The sequence below is a fragment of the Haemaphysalis longicornis genome, unplaced genomic scaffold (assembly GCF_048455015.1).
Source record: "Haemaphysalis longicornis isolate Haplotype H1 unplaced genomic scaffold, Haemaphysalis longicornis Haplotype H1 scaffold_7, whole genome shotgun sequence".
NCBI classification, from domain to species: Eukaryota; Metazoa; Arthropoda; class Arachnida; order Ixodida; family Ixodidae; genus Haemaphysalis; species Haemaphysalis longicornis.
In genome coordinates this window covers 179670122-179689762 of record NW_027526422.1, presented here as the reverse complement: position 1 = coordinate 179689762, position 19641 = coordinate 179670122, and the positions used below count along the sequence as shown (strand labels likewise).

General features: G+C 48.4%; 1 protein-coding gene across 1 annotated transcript; it reads left to right on the top strand.

Moving 5' to 3' along the window:
* The first annotated feature begins 3640 nt into the window (after positions 1–3640).
* On the top strand, positions 3641–5117 carry LOC144146690 (uncharacterized). The gene is made up of 2 exons (XM_077678617.1): positions 3641–3751; positions 4023–5117. The coding sequence occupies exons 1-2, from the start codon at positions 3641–3643 to the stop codon at positions 5115–5117; spliced, it is 1206 nt and encodes a 401-aa protein (XP_077534743.1).
* Positions 5118–19641: the final 14524 nt, after the last annotated feature.

The following is a 19641-nucleotide window of genomic DNA, read 5'->3' as shown; positions in this document are numbered from 1 at the left end:
TGGTGTGGCTTGCTGAGGCTGAGACACTTATGTAGATGCCAGTATCTAACCAACTCATGAAAGGTATACGTGCCAAAGTGCTTGGCCCCATGCTTCAACAAAATAAATCAGCGGTTTCTTGCGCATTGAAATGGTCATACCAAAACGATCACAATGAAGATAGAGGCGCTAAAAAAATAATTGCATTTGTGGCGGTTCAATGTGCACTAAAATCTGTGCTCTATTGTGTCAGACCCAATTCGATGAAATTTCCTTGATGAAACGTTCTTCTACCAAACGGCGTTAGATGAAACTGCTTCTATGAATTGGTGTTCGATGTAACGGCATTGGGTGGATTGTCTGCAACCCATGAACAGGCATAACACTATCCTGAGGAATGCATATTTCCAGCATATGAATAAGAAGGAGACAGGGGGAGGAGAAGGGGAAAGCCTAAATTTTAATTGGATAAAAGACACGACAGTTTTCCACAACTCTCGTGTATGCCTTATAGCAAATATTTGGTAGGCTGAAGTTTCATTTATCTTAATTGGAATCGCTATATCTGATTTTGTTTTTGTGAGAAACACTTTCGCCCTGAATTAAGTGGCATCTTCTTTGTTGCAGTAGTATTATCTAGTTATTGTATACCATAATGCATAACACTTTATTATGTGTATTTTATTTATTATAATAGTGTTCATTTAGTTCCTAAAAGTGCTGTTCTTATTGTGTTCGAATGGATCGTGCTTCTTTGCTTGTTTCCCATTGTCCTCTACCCACTGAATGTGAACTTCACAATTAAATACAATATACAGACATCCGCTACATGTTTACTTCTCATTTATGCTCAACGTGTTCTAATTATGCCATATATGCTGACAAATACACATTGACTCGTTTAATCTTCTGCGGGTTACTAAGATTAGTGTCAAGTTATGCATGTGCTCCCCTGCCGCAGCCAAGCTATAATTACGTCGTAATAAGCTGTAAGCGGTAATTACCAGGATTACAGCTTACAGATCTAACTACAGCTTACAGCTGTAATTACAGGGAGTTTGTCTACACGTTTCTAAAAAAACTTAAGGATGGAGGCTCTTGTCTCATCCCATTGGGTATTTCTGTCTATCTTCGCTTTTCGCTGGGGCGCTTGGCGCGGCAGGAGGCCCTGCACTCGCGTTATCTTCAGTGGGGACACGTCGCACACGTCGTATTTCTTGCAATCGAAGCGCCTTTCATTACACCTACAAAAAATCATGGTTAATTTTTCTTTCTTTCTTTTTCGCTTTATTTCATCTCAGTCTACTTGCTCTACCCCTGACCATCATCTACCCGTGGAGATCTGAACTTTTGCTACAAGGCATTTCCAAGTCAGTTGAACCGAGTTTCATTTGATTCAAATGCCACTCGTCAGCTACTGCATGTAGTTATTCACAGACATTGGGAAGAAAACCTCTTTCAGTCGAAGCAGCCCCGCAATCAACCTTCGAGGTAATTAAAAGGTTCTGAAACGCGCACGTTCCTACTACCGGGCGCCGCTAATGCTTGCCTCAACTAGAAAAAACGTAATTACGAGTAAGAATTCGTTGGAAAAGCGCCTGTTCTCAAGCATTTTAACTTGTTCTAGTTATTTATAACTCAGCCTACAGTTGCAAGGAACCTCGGAAGTCTCCCCACCTGTTACGCGCAAAACAAAAAACAAAAAAAACACGCACGAAAGCGACGTTGCCGTTTATGTTTCGTAAACGAACCAACCTAACTGCGCGATTGCAAACAATTTTATCATCTAAACTGGTTTTTCGGCCAAGCTTAGCATTAAAATAAATTTTTTGTGAAGTTACGAGTACGAAACTGGGCAGCAGTGGCGACACAAAAACTGGCGGCTGAATACGAAGCTATCAACTGCCTTCGACATTTTGTCGTGTAGATGGCAGGAACTCCTTTCAGTTGCAATGACATTTGAAATTTCGCAGCCCATTTGACCAGAATGTCGTTTGAAACATTCATGCAGCACGGGTAAATTTATGCGCACTGTAGTGTCAAACTTTTCGTGGCGCCCTGCCGACGGCCACCAGCGGCGTCGCCCAAGCTGCGGCTGAAGGCTGCGGCGCGACGCCGCTGGCGGCCATGGGCAGGGCGGCGCAAAAAGTTTGACGCTAAAGTGCATGTAATTAAGTACCCACATTCCGTACGCACGACCGGAAATCCCGACGAAGGAAGGCAGGGTGAGTCAAGGACGTCTCCTCCTTTCCCGTTCTTCATCCGGTCGTGTGTGATTGGCTGCTTTCGAAGTTAAGGGATGCTGTCCTGTACCCGCTCTTTCCCCACGTGTCTCATCAGTCTCGTGCTGTTCGCGGTGCGCTGAATTGCGTTTCTCCGCAGGTGCCGTCGTCAAGCTGCCGTAGCGATGAAAGTGTGGAAGCTGAAGTGGCTGACCATGCGGAAGGCCTATGCGATGAAGAAGCAGACGAAGCGTAGCGTAAACCTTCGTAACTGGCTCTTTCTGCAGCGGCTGTTGAAGGCGCACGCGGGATTCCCGAGAATTGTGAAGTGCACTAATGTTTTTTTTTCCTGAACTAGGGGAGCGTTGGGTCTCTCCTTTTCGCATTATATCCCATAGGCTCCGTGCAGTCAAGTTTTCGGCGGAGGTCGCGACACCTGACGGCGCGCCGCGCCAACGCTGGGTCGGCCACGAAGCCAGTCGTGGCCAGTCGTCCATGCGGGCAGTGTTTTTCTATTGTTTCAGAGCAGTTTTTGTCAGCGTTTGGGATCGGTTTGGCCCATTCCCGGCAGCAGCATGCTTCAGGGCAAGGAAAATGGCAACCCGCCAGTGCGACAGGCCGAGAAACGTAGCAATAGCCGCCGATACTGCTGCGTGAAGGACTGCCACAGCCGAGAAGGAGAGCATGGCGTCAGCCTGTACAGGTTTCCCGGCCGAAAGTGGGAGCAGGACCGCCGGACCAAATGGATTGCGGCAGTACGAAAATTGAAGTAAGGAGAACGCTTGTTTGTTATTGTCTCGACCAGTGCCTAAGTGAATAGCATCCTCCGTCACGCGATTGCGTGGCGGGGGGCAAATGCATATTGTGATAGGTGTTTATCGTGCCCGAAAATCGTGAGCCACTCGTACTTGCCCAAGTCGCATTACACTTGCGACGAAGCGACGCGAGTTCTGTCGCAGCGACCAAACCACAAAAACGATCGCCGCGCGACGAAGCGACAGAATTCCCGGCGCTTTCGCCCGCAAGTGGGAATGGGCCCTCAGTGGTGCGAGTAATGCTCGCATTAGTTAACAGCTACCGGGTTTTCTTTACAGCGATCGTGACGGCTCGGAATGGAACCCCAACGAGGCTTCCAGAATATGCTCGAAGCACTTCGTTGGCGGCGAGAAAAGTTCAATCTCCTCCCATCCCGTGTACTTCCCCACGATATTCCCACCAGCGTACAAAGCGCGCCCAGTCAACTCGAAAGCAAGCGTGTCAAGGTATAAAAGGTAAGCATCGCAAACAAACATGTGGCGCTCGCCTTTACGGACCCTCGTCCTGCATAACAAGAGCGAACTCGCTTTGACGATGCTATTTGGTTCCCAAGGTGGCACAAAAGGAACTCAGCCGCTCGCGACCTCCGAGAAAGCGAAGCGGATGCAGACAGCGATGCAGCTATGGATTCGGAATGCCTTGAGGAATGCAGCGATTCGGACTCTGTTCCAGCCATGCACAACTTGGAGCTGCTGTGCGCCGTGGCAGAAGCGTCGCGCCAAAAGCATGACCAGGTAACGTGTTCATGAGAAGTAATAGCGTAAACATGCAGTAGCCGACACAGCATGGAAAAAAAGGGGTGTACAGATAAAATTAGTGGCTATACGAAGCTTTGTCACATAAAGTGAGTGCTGGTAGACAAAAAGCTGAGCCCTCCGCTGCTTTTTTCAGGGTGCCTCAATTGTGAAAAATTTAAGGCTGCATGGCTGGCCAGGGTGCATCCAGCACTCACTGCTGTTTTTTTCCTCACCAGTAACCACCTGTTGTAATCTTTTTCTTTTCAAGGTCTGCCAAACCGAAGAAAACCTGTTACTTGAGAAGACCTTTTCGGTATTTTTGTTCACAATCGATGGGAGTGATGCCTGTTCGCAGGTTTCTCACAAAGCTGTTTGTGAAGTAGAAGTGCAGTGTAGCCCGTGTGTGGTGTCCCGGCACAGTGGGTCCGATTACCGGACCAGCTGCTTCACAGGCTACGACAGCGTGAAGTCTTGTGCTTCGGCAGTGAAGGATCTCTGTGGAGTTTCAATGGATGTTTTTGCGCTTCTGCTGTGCCTTCTGACTACTCGTGCCGAACGGTCGTGTGACCCTCCCCTCTGTGACAAGCTGCTTTTGTTTCTTATGAAGCTCAAACTGGGCATCAGCTATTCATCGCTTGCAGTGCTATTTTCAGTGAGCAGGACGACTGCTTCACGCCACTTCAACAGCATCCTGCGGTCACTCAGCACTGCAACACAGAAGTGGATCTACCGCCCCCCCGCAAGTGTCATCAAAGCCCGGCTACCAGAAAGTTTTAAGTTGCACTACCCACGCTGCTCAATGATAATTGACTGTACAGAGGTGCGTACAGAGCAGCCGAGCAGCGTGGAGCAGCAAAGGGGCCTTTATTCACACTACAAGGGAACTTACACTGCGAAATTTCTTGTGGCTATAACACCCTGCGGCACAATATGCTTTAATTCTGAAGCATACGGTGGAAGGTGTTCGGATGCATTCATTACAGTGAACTCTGGATTCTTGGATTTAGTCGAACCAGGGGACACGATATTGGCCGACAAGGGCTTTCCAGGCATTCAGGCAGGCCTTGATGAGGCAGAGGCTGTGCTTGTGATGCCGCCTTTCCTGCACGGGCAGGGGCAGTTTACCGAAAATGAAGTGCAAGAAACGTACAATATTGCTCAAGTAAGGATCCATGTAGAACGAATGATCCAGCGAATAAAACTGTACAACATCCTGAATTCTCAAGTGCCGACAGAGCTGCTTCCAGCAATGAGTGATGTCTTTCACATGTGTTGCGTTTTGGCCAACCTGCAGCCCCCTATCCTGGAACCAAATGAGAATGGCAAGCAAGCAACGTGCAATGCCGCTCCTGCTGTTGACTAGGTTCAGGTACTGCAGTCCTGATGCATGCTTTTTTTAATTGTGACAATAAATGCAGGTGGAAACCTGAGGTGCGTGTTTCTTCCCTCTAAGCATAGAAAAATACAGAGCATTTCACACACTTTTATTATACACAATGCACAAAGTATTTACATGTGCCTCATGGCAAGAGCTGGCAAAAGCCACACAAAGTAGAAATCTTCAAGAGCTCGCACTGCTGTGCTAATAAACACTTCATCTCTCTCAATAAGAAGAGTAATGCTCTGGAGGTTTGAATACACAAAAAAGAAGCCCGTGCTCATGTTGCAGACATACATCAGCAACTGCACTTGCGTGTAGTACTTATGGCTCTTGAGCAACGTGAGCCGACCATCTATGTACTTCACGTACTTCAGAAAGGAAACCTCCTCCGTTGCATCAATCAACATGCTGTCCTTTCTACTGTGAGGGCACTTTATCTCAAGAAGGCAAGGGCTGCCTTGGTATTGCAGCAGGCCGTCGGGGCTCCCACACAGCCATGGTTGCGATTGCTGAACCACGAGACCGGCCTGCAAACATTTCATCAAAATACAAGGCAGTTAACAAACTTGGAACCTTCGTCAAGCACAGCGATAAGTACCTCCACAACTGCTGTGAAGACCTTCTCCTCGAATGCCTTCCTTGCCACAGGTTCCATTTTAGTTCCTGAAAAAAAAGGGGGTGGGAGTTATTGCATCCCCATAAAAAACAACTAAGAAGCATACCATGTTCTGTTGCGGCGCACGTGAAGTATGGGGCATTTATCACTGCCTCCACCAGTTCCAATGGACCTTTCCGGGTTTTCATAATGGAGTGTGCTTTTGAACAAGTTACGCGGATCTTCCGCTCTTTGTGCCACCTGTTTACATTGAGAAAAAGAAAAAGATAGGTACAGAGTTAATGCGTCTACGCAACAATTGTGCTTGCAGAGCTCACCTTGCATTCCGTGCCTGCCCTTTAGTGAGCGCACAAAAATAAACAGCGTCAGTGCACTTCACGTTGCTTTCATAGTAGTGGGCTGTTTCTGGGGGCAGCAATTTGTGATGCTCCTTCTTCCTTATTTTCATTTTTGGGAAATGGCACTCAGCCACAAGTGCGTGGTAGACGGTCGTCGGTGGCTGGATCAATTCAGCGAGGACGGCACAGTCTTCACTCGTCGCATCCTCAACGAACTTCTCAGTTCCATTTTCTGCACAGCTCGTTTGGCTTACATGCCTCAAAACATTCACCATTGGGCATTCAATGTCTGGGAAATGTTCTAGGACGTATGTAGGGTCTACAGCTACGGGCTCTTTCTTGCCCACAAAGGGGTGCTTGTTAGCTGAAAAAGAAGCACGCAAAAATTAGCGCTCTCATTTTCAATTTATTTGATCGTAGGCTGTCATATTATGCTCAATATAACATTGCCAGGCGTTGCAAACGCCGCTCATTCTAACACAAAAAATTTCGAAATGTGCCTGCTGCACCTACGTCCGCTACTTACGACCAAAAAGCTCGGCGATCGATGACTTGTCGTAGCCACGGGCGCCTTTCGTTGGTTTGCCCCACGCTTGAGGTTTTGAGGTGCATGACTGGTCTTCGTGCTTGTTTACAAAAACTGCGACGGCCGCACAGTGCTTGCAGTTCCCGGCGGCGCCGTACCTGCAATCGAAGGAACCTCCAACCACCTTTCTGTCGACATCGCTGAGCTGAACAGAAAAACAAAGCGGGCTGGATGATATTTGAAAGCGCGAGCAAGACCAAGTAAAAGCATGTGCATGTTACGCTCGCTGTACGCTGTCGAGAAGTTTAAGGGATTACCGCGCAAAAAATCTGCAGCTTCGTAACGCCGGGAACACGCACGAGTGATGTAATTGCAACGATGAAGTATTTCGCTCAGCTTGCAGCAAACATTCTCCTTTAAAACTTCAATCACTGACGAGGCCTCCGGGGCCTTGCCGAAGTACACAGCACACAGGTTAGCACTGTACCAGACCGTCGGCAGTACATTTAAATCAATATCAATCGTTTTTTTTTTATTTCACGAGTTCCTGGACACAAAAATATAAACACATGGTGTACTCACGTGTAAGGAAACCTTGTACACTTGTCTTCCTTGCTGCGAATGGCATTTGCCTACCACGTAGGAACGGTCAACTTCTTTAACACCAGAAAAGTGGCCAGCGGCATACAGTTTGTTCCCTTTGGACAAAACTGGGCCTCTAAAATAGGTTTCCGTGTTTGAGAGTGGCCTAAAGCCGCAAAAAGTCACTTGCGGCATAGCGCCACCGACTGCGCACGCACATGTACTACACGTACAAACAAAAAAGCACAAAAGCACTTGGACGAGGCCTACCCAGTAATAGAGATGCTTGACACTAGATGGCGCCAGTAGTACTTCTCCACTGCGCCACCTAGTCACTGCACGGCGCCTATAGTCTTAAGTGTGTTTCCGTTCCTCAGTAATATGATGTTCATTGCCTAGCAGATCCACTGTTTTTAAGATGGAGTCACCCATACCACAATGCTGAATTTTCAAGAAATGATTAGGAAACAATTCTTAAGCGCGTTCGTAAGCGCTGAATTAGAGGGCACAAAAAGATAACCGTACTAACACTGATTAGTGAGTGTGGCGCCCGTTCTTTATCAGTGCTTCGATTTAGCTACACAATTACATTGATGGGCTGAGTCAGTTGTGCGAGGTCTATAATTATCACCTAATACTCGCTGCTTTCAGGAAAACAAGTGCGGACTATGGTTGCTAGGTACAAGTAATAAGGAGTGTGTGTGAACTCATCAGGAATAGTTAAGAGGGGTGGGGAGCGTTGACGTCAAATCGCGAAGTCTTAAATTTTTCACCGGCTTTTGCCTTTGAATGGCAGTATACGTAATGATGGCGCGTTACGTGGGCGTTGTAACACTTGAGCTCTAGAGTTTTGGCATACTCAAAACAACTTCGAGAGGAAGTGGGTCGAACCGAGATAGCCTGACGCCGTAATCTACAAAGTGTTCAAAAACTTCTATATGTTCTCCCTCCGTATGGAACTTGGAACTTCACACGTGGGTGCGCGGAAAGAATGTGGCACGTGGTTTACAAGCGGATTAATTTTGAATCACTCGTATGTTTCTCGGAGGAATAGTTGGGGCTTGATTAAAGAGAACTAAAAACTCAACATGCCAAGGACTGTAAAATGAACACAGCGACACGCATATTACGGCTATGTTTGTCGTCGTCTTTTTACAGTCCTTGTTCCTTTCAACACTCACATGCCCAAACAAAGACAGAGACAGCATCGCAGCTGTGTGTGCCGTTGTTGTCTATTTACGGTCCCTGTGAGTTTTCAGAGTTTTTTTTTCGATATTCTCACCCCATCTACGCACACCTTAGTTTTTCCTAAATCTATTGCTGGCGGAGGTGTTTTTGCTGTTTCTTCGAAACAGGCAAGCAGCCGCCGAAGTTATTTTACTGTCTGTGGAAGGCGCGTTCCCTGTACGGTCGCCATTTAATTCTCGTCGCAGAAGATGTATTGGGTCATTTCAGATAAGATCGAACAAAGCATGGCTGGTCGACCTCTTCAATTCGCTTGAAATTTTTTTACCTCATTCTCGCATGTATGTAATGTGCGGATTCGCAAATATTTTCGGCGGAAAAAATTTTGGCCAACTGAAAAAAAATTTGGAACCCACCCGCCTGGACCCCGGCCGCTACCTGCCCATGCGCCGCGGCCAAATTTAGCGACGTCTAGCAAAAAATATGCTAATCAGGCGGGAATGGTAATTTTTATGCTTAATCTACGCCTGGTGTACATTTCGCGCCCAAAATATCGTTGGCTAGAAGAACATATATTTTTTGTAATAAATTTCCAAATCTCGCTCAGAGCGCATTTTGTTGTGTACTTTGCGGGCCAGTATTATCGTAAGTAATGAAGCTAGACCGCTAAAATGTGAGTGAGAGCTGCTCCAGGCAAGCACAAATAAGGGCCGTAAATATCGTGTCTGTGCACACTACGGTTAAAAAGTAAATGGCGCACAATTGTGAAGAAAAAACTAAAACACTCCGAGTTCAGAGGCTTATTAAAAAAAAACACTTCTTCGATTTTGCTGAAATTCTCCCGAGATGTTAACCTGTGAATGTAATTTAATGATCATTAAAAACATGTTGCATCATTTTGTTCCTGACGCGCCTACAGCGCGAGAAAAAAGCCTGGTCGGCCAGGTCTTCAGAAGATCCTGAGACACGAAACAGTGAGAGCAACTTCCAGTGAATGTGCAGACGTTTGATAATTTTTTTGTACCAAAGGCAAACTGTTACTTATTGTTAGTATTACAGAGAATTCAGAAGCAAAACTGTAATTTTTATGTGAATTTTGGAATGAAAATAAACAATCTGCGCACCGCTTCGCACCGCTTCGAAGAAAAAACGGAGGAACTCCAGATTCACGCGCATTTAAAAAAAACGCTTCGTCAAGTTTTATGAAGCATTCCACAGATATTTTCCTCTAAACGTACTTGTGTGAGCCCTAGAAATATCGTGCGTCATTCTAAGCACAGCGCGGATACAGTCGTGCGGTGGCAAAATCGCTGCAATGTATAGTGGTAAAACGCGCAATTTGAAGGTTTTCGGGTCTATTTTTATAGCTTCCTCTAGATTTCCCCAACCGCGGTCACTCTTTGGCTTACATTATCAACGCTTTTTTTTGTGCGCACTGCTGCCGTGATGCGCTGTATTTGGTTCATAAGATCACCTATTTGACAAGGTGCACGCAGCCTTGTTTTTTAACTCGCCTGGACGTATAACTTTCGTTCGCCTAAAATCAAAGGTTCAACGGAAGCCCGTCCGGTCGGCAGCACACATGGCAAGTATTAAAAACGGATGTCGGCCACACACGACCCCGGCGCGGGTAACGTCTCCAGGTAGCACGCACCTCTTCGGTCCTTCTCCGGACACACTGGTTCAATTACCGAATTAGCGACCAAACAGGAAGGAAAACGCCCTTGAGCCCGGTGGGGTCCGGGACGACACATGTGGGATCTTCATTTTTTTGTTTGAGTCGAGTGTTTTTTGGGCTTTTTCAACCGTATGCGGCGGCGGGGACTTGGCTGACAGAAAGAGCGAAAGAGGGGACTGGAAGAAAAGGGGCTGCATGCGTTCGAACGGTTACAAGTTTTCAGTTCTGTCACATTGGGAGAGTGCCTTGCGCTACCTCCCCACTATTTGAATACGGTCGCATTTTAATCTTCATTTCATCACTTTTTATTATTCCTTTTAAGTATTCTGATTTTATTATTCTTTTTGTATATATTTACCTTGTTACTCAGTCTCTTTTGTCATAGTTTTGTGGTTGCAAGCGATGACGTCTGCCATGACTGCGCATGCCTGCTTGGCTTTAGCAAAAATCAGGCTGTAAGTAGACGACAATCTGCCACTGTACTCCAAGGTGACTTATGTGAGTGACAGAGCTGCCAGTCACTTGAAAACAGGCACCAGCTTCATGAGTTTCATTGGGTTTCACCAGCTTCATGAAACGCAATGGATATTCTCCGCAAGAGGGCACGGAAAGAATGCCTGCGACGGAGTTGGGGGAATCGTCAAACACCAGGCGACACTTTACAACCTAAGAGAACCACTAGGAAATGCGATTCAGACGGCAAAAGACATGGTAACTGTGTTGTCTGAGAAGATCAAGGGCGTTCACTTCATATACCTCGAGGGGAACGAAGTTTCCAGCTATCGCGAAACAAAAAAGGAAGAATGGCGAACAGTGCGTGCCTTTCCCGGCATACAGTCCTGGCACGTGTGGCGTTTAAGGAAGTCATCAGAAGCAGATATATGCAAACTATGTGCAGCGCGGACTGTTTGTGCCCCTTTGAGGAAACTGTGAACATTGGTGCAGCAAGCAACGTGTAAATAAACAGCTAGTAGCTGCACGGTATTAATGGGGTGCCGATGGAACGCTGTCATTTCAAACGTTGGCTTCGTTAATATTTCGTGGCTATTCTATTCTCCTTATCACAGAAGATATTCTGCCCTTTCTACAAAATAAATAAGGGAAATCTGCAGAAAGTCACAATCGTCGTTTTATGTCTCAGCTCCTTGTGACGAGCATGCTTGACAAGGCTCTTTTGCTTTTCAGTGATCAAAATGATGCGAGTTTTTTTAATGGCTCACGCAATTAAAGTAGGAGGAAAATATCCGTGGAAAGCTTCATAAAACTCGAAGAAGGGTTTTTTTTTAAATGCGCGTGAATCTGGAGTTCCTCCGTTTTTTCTTCGAAGAGTACACGTTTAGCGGTGCGCAGATTGTTTATTTTCGTTCCAAAATTCACATGAAAATTTCAGTTTTGCTTCTGAATTCTCTGGAATACTATCAGTAAGTAACAGTTTGCCTTTGGTACAAAAAAATTATCAAACGTCTGCACATTCACTGGAAGTTGCTCTCACTGTTTCGTGTCTCAGGATCTTGTGAAGACCTGGCCGACCAGGCTTTTTTCTCGCGCTGTAGGCGCGTCAGGAACAAAATGATGCAACATGTTTTTAATGATCATTAAATTACATTCACAGGTTAACATCTGGGAGAATTTCAGCAAAATCGAAGAAGGGTTTTTTTAATAAGCCTCTGAACTCGCAGTGTTTTAGTTTTTTCTTCACAATTGTGCGCCATTTACTTTTTAACCGTAGTGTGCACAGACACGATATTTACGGCCCTTATTTGTGCTTGCCTGGAGCAGCTCTCACTCACATTTTAGCGGTCTAGCTTCATTACTTACGATAATACTGGCCCGCAAAGTACACAACAAAATGCGCTCTGAGCGAGATTTGGAAATTTATTACAAAAAATATATGTTCTTCTAGCCAACGATATTTTGGGCGCGAAATGTACACCAGGCGTAGATTAAGCATAAAAATTACCATTCCCGCCTGATTAGTATATTTTTTGCTAGACGTCGCTAAATTTGGCCGCGGCGCATGGGCAGGTAGCGGCCGGGGTCCACGCGGGTGGGTTCCAAATTTTTTTTCAGTCGGCCAAAATTTTTTCCGCCGAAAATATTTGTGAATCCGCACATTACATACATGCGGGAATGAGGTAAAAAAAATTCAAGCGAATTGAAGAGGTCGACCAGCCATGCTTTGTTCGATCTTATCTGAAATGACCCTATTGTATCTCATAAAACACCTCAAAAAATTTCAAATGCTAAATATTGTCGCGAACTAGGAATTGGGTTTGTTTACGTTGTGTTTTTACTGCCGGCTGTGTTGCATTTTTTATTTTTATGCTCCACGGGTTATCTCACTCTGATACGACGAGCGTTGCGCTCTAACGACACTAGCATCAAATATTATACTTCGATCTACAATGTTCTAGATAAAACTAGACGGTTCGAGAAAAACTGTCGCCGAAATGTGAAAGCCTGCGGAGCAGACGCCGCGGTATTCCGATCACCGACGCTCGCTTGCGTACGTCCCTTTGCTGACTGCTGCTTTGCCGCATGTGTATTCTTTGAGTTTTTTAGGGAGCACAAGTTCGCTCCAATAAACTTGTTTTCCTAGAAGACAACTGCGTCGTCTTTGGCATCGTGACATCTGGTGAGGTGCGGGGTACGGGAACCGTAAACCCTCTTCAAGTCACAAGCAAACCCAACTCGTGCCAGTCGCCGACAGCAAGGCCTAAAGCCGGAGTTTGGACTACTCCCAGATAAATTGAAGGTGGTAAACGTCACGGCTAGTGCCATGAACAACGCATGGAGCCCTCCTGTAGTTCTGCAGCAACAGCAAGAACCACTATCATTTCATAGATTACATTCGGTAGATCCTGAGGAATGCCTGGAGAACCTTGAGAGGCTTCGAACGTTTACCCGAAGGGATGACGATGAAACACTTACGCAAGTGTTTTTCTACCTTGAAGACTCCGCACTGATTTGGTACTAGAACCACGAACGTAGGCTGCCAACATGCGATTTATTCAAGACCGAGCTCTCGAAAACGTTCACGACGCTGGTATGCAAGGAACGGGCCGAGCAGCTGCTGCAGATACGCACGCAGCATCCCACTGAAAGCGTGCTCGTGTACGTTGAGGAGCTGAAGCGCCGTGCGGACCAGGTAATCAGCGAAGAAACTAAGGTTTCTGATGCGAGGGGTTAAGCAAGAGTTTTTCGCATGCCTTGTTTGTGCGCAACCCCCCGAAGGCTGTGTCCGAATTTGCGTCTGAGGAGGCCGCGTTGGAGAAGACGCTTGAAATACGAACGAGGCAGTACGAGCGTGCGATCAATGCGCTGGTTTCAGAGACGATTGGTCGTGGTGCTATTAACTCCGACACACTACGCGACACCATCCATGCAGTGTTGAAGGTGGAGTTGCGGAAACGTTTCCCGACGTCGCCACAACTTCAAGTCGCTTAACTGACTGACGCGATCCGGGAAGAAGTCCAACACGCTTTGGACACTTCTATGCCATCCGAAGCAACCCGCGAGCCACAGGCTATGACCTACTCTGCGGCTGTTCGTCGACCCCCCCTGCTCCAACCCATTGTCCAGAAGCGCCGCCCTGCCACCATTCGCTGTCGCCGCCTTCTCCAGCCCAAAACCACATGCCCATGAAGACCGCCGGTTGACGCACCACCGATAATTGTCGGCTTTTCAACCACTGCGGAGAGGCCAATCACATCTATCGTCATTGCCCATACAAGAGACCCGGACTGCATGGTTTCTCGGTCGACGCGTCTGGCCTCTCTCTGGGCAACGACCACGTGAGATCGACGACTACTTATCTCAAACAAGCCGTGGCCCAGCCCGTTTCAACCGTTCGCTGTGGCGTTACCCATACGAGTCGCAGAGCCGCCGTAGCAATGCTGTCATCTCACGTCGAAGGTCCCCCAGCCCACGCAGGGGAAACTAAAAGCAGCAACTTCGGGAGGTAAAGTTGCACAACGGCGGAAAAATGAAAACCCTCCAACGACACAGCGACTCGCTGAAGACCATTATTCATGACATCTGATCTAACCCTGACGCGACTCCCAAACACGACGATGCAAAGCGGCGCGACGTTAACCCGATATAACCGAACCTGCCTATGAGAATACAACGAAGACCACGACGCACATTGCCAGACCGCCAACATGCACAAGTCGAAATACGACGCCACGACGCACACGGAACTCGAAGAAGGCAGCGTCGGACGTTCAGCTGTCCATCGACGGCTTGGAAGTAGACGCCCTCAGACACGGGAGCCGACTACTCAGTCATGCGCGGACCATTTGCGTCTAAGCTGAATAAAGTTATGGCCAGATGGGACGGTCTGCACATGCGCACAGCAGGAGGCCACCTCGTAACGCCATGTGGAACGTGCACATCGCGCGTCATCATAGATGGCACAACGTACCCTGCGGAGTTCGTCATTTTGCCTAACTGTTCCCGCGGCGTAATTATTCGAATGGACTTTTTGATGGACAATGGTGCAATAATTGATCTGCAGGCCAAGTCCAGAACGTTTTCCTCTGATCACTCCATGACGCCGGAACCGAACACCGTGCTGCTGTAAGGATCGCTGATGATCATCGTCTACTGTGAAGATGCTGTTCCTGACGTCGATTCCATCATAGAGTAGCCAAAGGTTGCTCCTCGACCACGGTGTCTCCATCGCAAGAGGCATTGCGCGCTTTAAGCAACGCCAATCCCAAGTTTTGGCCACTAATTTCAGCGAGGAATACCCGCATTTAAACAGGGGCGCTGCAAATGCATTACTCGAAAAAACGCAAAAAGCCACTGACGTGATCGCGGTTGCCGACTTTGAACTCGTACCAGACGATACCTTCAAACTTCCGAATCCCTTCGACGTAAATCCTGCGTTACCGCAAGAAGAACGAAAGAAATCATTGGATTTGCTGCCTCGATACAGAGAGTGTTTTTCATCGAACTCAAAAACTACATCAGACACCTCTAGCGAAGCACCGCATAATAACCGAAGATGGAGTCCGACCCACCCGACAGTCACCGTACAGCGTCTCTTCACACAAGCGGCACACCAACCGGACTCGAGTCGACCACTTGCTCAGCGACGACATTATACAGCTGACGAAAAGCGCCTGGGCTGCGCCGGTCGTACTCGTGAAGAAAAAAGACGGCCCGTTAACTTTCTGCATTCAGTACCGGCGACTGAACAAAATCACCAAAAAGGGCGTGTGCGTGTACCCCTCTCCCGAATAGACCACGCCCTCGACCACCTCTGCCATGCGAAGTACTTCTCATCCATGGATCTGAAGACCGGCTACTGGCAATTTAAAGTGGGCCAAAGAGGCCGAGAAAAGACTGAATTTATAACCCAGGATGGCCTATACTAGTTAAAAGTGATGCCGTTTGGGTTGTGCATGGCGCCAACAACGTTTCAAAGAGTCATGAACACGGTGCTAGCTGGCCTGTAGTGGCACACCTGCCTCGTATACGTCGACGACGTTGTGGTATTCACCCGGACTTTCGACGAACACCTTGCAAGGTTGGAGTCTACACTCGAGGCCATTCGTACGTCGGGGTTAACGCTGAAACCTGAAAAGTGCCGTTTTGCGTACGCGGAACTTTGGGCTATGTCGTCAACGCCGCAGGAGGCCTGCCTGACCCGGCAAAAACTTCTGCCAAAGCGAACTTCCCAAGACCCAAAGACAAGGAGGGCGTGCGAAGATTTCTCGGACTGTGTGCATACTACCAGCGCTTCTTCGCAAACTTTGCACGCATTGCAGAGCCACTCACGCGCTCGACGAAGGGTAGTACCCGTATCACTTCTGTGAAAACGCCCAAGAAAAAGCATTCTGCGAGCTGCAACAAAGACAGCAAAACCCGCCCATCGCTCATTTTGACGAAAACGCCGAAACGGAAATGCACGCGGACATGATGGCTTGGGTACCGTCCTCGTCCAAACGCGAAGCGGTTGCGAGAAAGTAATCGCCTATGCCAGCCGTGGCCTGTCGAAGGAGGAGAAAAAATACTCAGCCTCGGAGCAATAGTGCCTCGCTATTATATGGGTGATTTCAAAATTTCGATCGTACGTGTATGGTGGGCCATTCAAGGTTGTGACAGACCACCATGCGCTCTGTTGGCTCGCAAAATTGAAAGACCCCTCTGGTGGAGCTTGCGCCTGCAAGAGTTCGACGTTACAATCATCTATAAATCCGGCAGGAAACACTCCGACGCCGACGGTCTGTCTCGCGCCCCCGTGGACCCACCAACAGAAGATTCCGGTGAACACAGTGCGTTCTTCGGAGTCGTGACTGGGAGCGACTTCGCCGCCCAACAGCGTGCGTACCCCTATCTACGCCTCAGGATCGACTACCTCCAAAAACGCAACGTCGCCGTACCCAGGGCCTTCAAACGCAAATTACCTGCATTTAGCTTGAAAAACGCCGTCCTCGTGAAGAATGCCAGTCCCGGAACGAGAACGAATAATCTTCTTGTCATCCCGGCAGACCTTCGTGACGAAATTATGGAAGCGTTCCACGACGACCCCTCTCCTCCAGACATCTTGGCACAGCTCGCACAACGGACCTTTTTCCAGTACCGGTCTCTCTAGCGGCCTCCACGGCGAACTAAAAATGGCAGTAAGGCACACCCCCAAGAAAGTTTGGCTTTCGGAGAACTCGTGCACAAAATATCCTGGTCCTGCTGCCCCTCCCGGCCTGACCCGTCACCCGCACCTTTCACATGAATGTCATGGTAGCAGGCGAACGTTCTCGTGACTAATCTGCCGTGCTCGAAGCGCCCCCCCCCCCCCCAATTTTTTTCATTTTCGTAACCCCCTCACTGGCACCCATGTGCTGGAAGCGTGGTTTATTGATTGTGGGGTTTAACGCGCCGACGCAACTCAGGCGATGAGGCGCGCCGTAGTGGAGGGCTCCGGATTATTTTGACCACCTGGGGATCTTTATCGTGCGCCGAAATCTCGTACACACGGGCGTTTCCGCTTTTCGCCTCCATCAGAAAAGCGGCCGCCGCGGCCTGGAATCGAACCCGCGACCTTGTGCTCAGCAGCGCAACGCCTTAGCCACTGAGCCACCGCGGCGGGTTGGAAGCGTGGTCAGTCTCAAGCGACTTCGCCCCTTTTCTTAGAAAGCCATTATTGTATGCACGTACGATCCCACCACGAGGAGTTCAAAGAGAGAAAAAATAGAAAACGTGCAGATTATAGCCGCTCCCTACGCAGAAAACCGAGGGGCGCGCTCATTTATTTCGCCCGAGGCGCCTGCCAAGAATGGCGGACCGGCAGCCCGCGCATGCGCAGAGCGCTACTGGAAAAAGGTCCATTGGAAAAATCAAACCGAAGTACTACTGGTCCCGCCTTACATCCGGAGTCACCCACTACGCCCTGAGCTGCCGTGACTGCCAGCGACAAAAAATGCCGCCGACGAGACCCGCCGGACTTCTGCAGCCGACCGCCGTCCCACCGAGGACCTTCTAGCAGATTTGAATAGACCTTCTGGGCTGTATCCGACGTCACGATACTAGAACAAGTGGATTGTCGTAGCGACACACTACACGACCCGCTACGCAGATACCTCCGCTCTTGCCAGGGCGACTTCAAAAGAAGTGGCCAAGTTCTTCATAAACGAAGTTGTGCTGCCACACAGCGCCCCTCAAATCCGGATCACCGACCACGGAATGGCCTTTACTGCGGAGCTGATGCAAGGAATCTTACGCTACAGCAACAGGGATCACCTAAGAACGACGCCGTACCACCCCCAAACGAACGGACTAACAAAATCTTTGAACAAGACGATTGTGGCTATGCTGTATATGTACAGGGCCGTCCACGCTGGGTGCGAACAAGGCGCAGCGTGGCCGTGCTCCGCGGAGCGCCAGCGCACAAGCCGTGGCCGCGCATCGAAGCTCAGCGGCGCAGGCGCACAGGCGCTTGGAGGCGGGGCTTCGTGCCGTCTGCTAGCGCGGGAGCGCGCCGTGCTTGCATTGCTGTGAAGCTCGCCCAAATCTCGGCATGCTTGTAGCGTCTTAGTGCGCCGCGACGCGTTTCGGGAAAGCGCACTTCGCTCACTGCGGCGCGTTTGTAGTTTCTGCGTAAGACAACTGAGCACTTCCTTTTTTTCTTTGCCACCATCCCAGTTCAATGCATGTATTGTTAGAAAAGTTCAGGACTGGTTTGGTTGGGGTTATGGGGTTTCATGCCGCAAAACGACTCTGGCTATGAGTCGCTGTAGAGTAGCACTCCGGATAACCACCCGAAGCTCTGCAGTGATATAGCTCAGCAAATTATTAAGCATTATTAAGCAGGCTGTACGACGAAGCTATAACCATAGTGCTGAACCGCCTTATAATTGGTCGCTTAATCTCATGGTCCCCGCTGAGGTTTTTCCGCCAGCACAGACCTATCTCGTGTCAGGTGGAATTTAGCGCAAAACACAGGAAACAACCGTAAAGAACCACAAGAACAGCTGCCAACTAGCAATAAAACTTTTATTGCTGCTGGATTACTAAGGCTTTACTGGTGCGATGTCTTTCGCGTGTGGGGTGAGCTTCCGGAAGCACCCGATGCTCAGTAGCGGGTCGGTTCCCCCCCCAGCATTCAGGACTGCCTGCATTCTGTTCGGCAGGGAGCAGTATAGGGACCGGCAGTAGTCACTGTTAGATCGCAGCCGCTCCCATTCCTCCTGGACAATAGCCCACAGCGCGCCCGCTGTTAGGGAACGGAGTTGTCGGTGGGCCAGAGCAGCCTTCATGTTGCCATAGACATTTTCAATTACATTCAGGTCAGGCGACTGTGGAGGCCATTCGAGGACTGCCACTTCGCGACTCTCCAGCAACGCCGCAACTTTTTTTGACTTATGTATTGGAGAGTTATCGTGCTGCAGGATGACGTCCTCTTCTGAAAATGGCCCTCCAAGAAGGTATGGGAGCAGCACATCGTCGAGGACGGCGCAGTACGAATCCGCTTAAAGCAGTTCTTGATCCTCACGAGGGGTCCCAAACTTTCTGCTGTCACGACGCCCCAAACACTCACTGCCGAACGGCCTCTGGCTGCGACTCGCTGCATGTACTCCGGCATATACCTAAAAAATCAAAATATTTTGTTGGCATCAGAATAAAATGCAAATGAAACGATTGGCTACAAAGAATAAGTATTAAATGGGACTACGTTTAGCTTTCTATGATAGGTATTAACGGGGAAGAACTAATTTTCTCTAAATGCAGTTATGTAAAATATGCAAAACGCAGTTTCTCTTTTCTGAGTTCATGTGTTTTGGGGATTGTTACATAATCCCAGATTTTGGGAAAACATCATCTCTACGTATGCCACAGTGTGCGTAAATCGGATTTCTAGCTGCTATTTGTTAGGAAACAGTACATTCCAGAGGACTCATGACCTGAACTTGGCTAAACTCAAATTTTTGTACTGGCGCCACGCCCCGATGATCATATTTGTCTTCTAAATGCTCTGTTTAAAATTTTTAGCCTGATAAGCGCAACGTAAACTACGATTTCATCCCATTCTATCAGGTCTCTTTCCCCAATTGCAGCTTTGGGACGTTCAGACATTA

Excerpts from the sequence above, each read along its gene's own strand:
- LOC144146690 (XM_077678617.1), top strand. The coding sequence starts at position 3,641 with ATGGATTCGGAATGCCTTGAGGAATGCAGCGATTCGGACTCTGTTCCA. Across the intron at positions 3,752-4,022 it reads CGCGCCAAAAGCATGACCAG|GTCTGCCAAACCGAAGAAAA; the intron begins GTAACGTGTTCA and ends TTTCTTTTCAAG.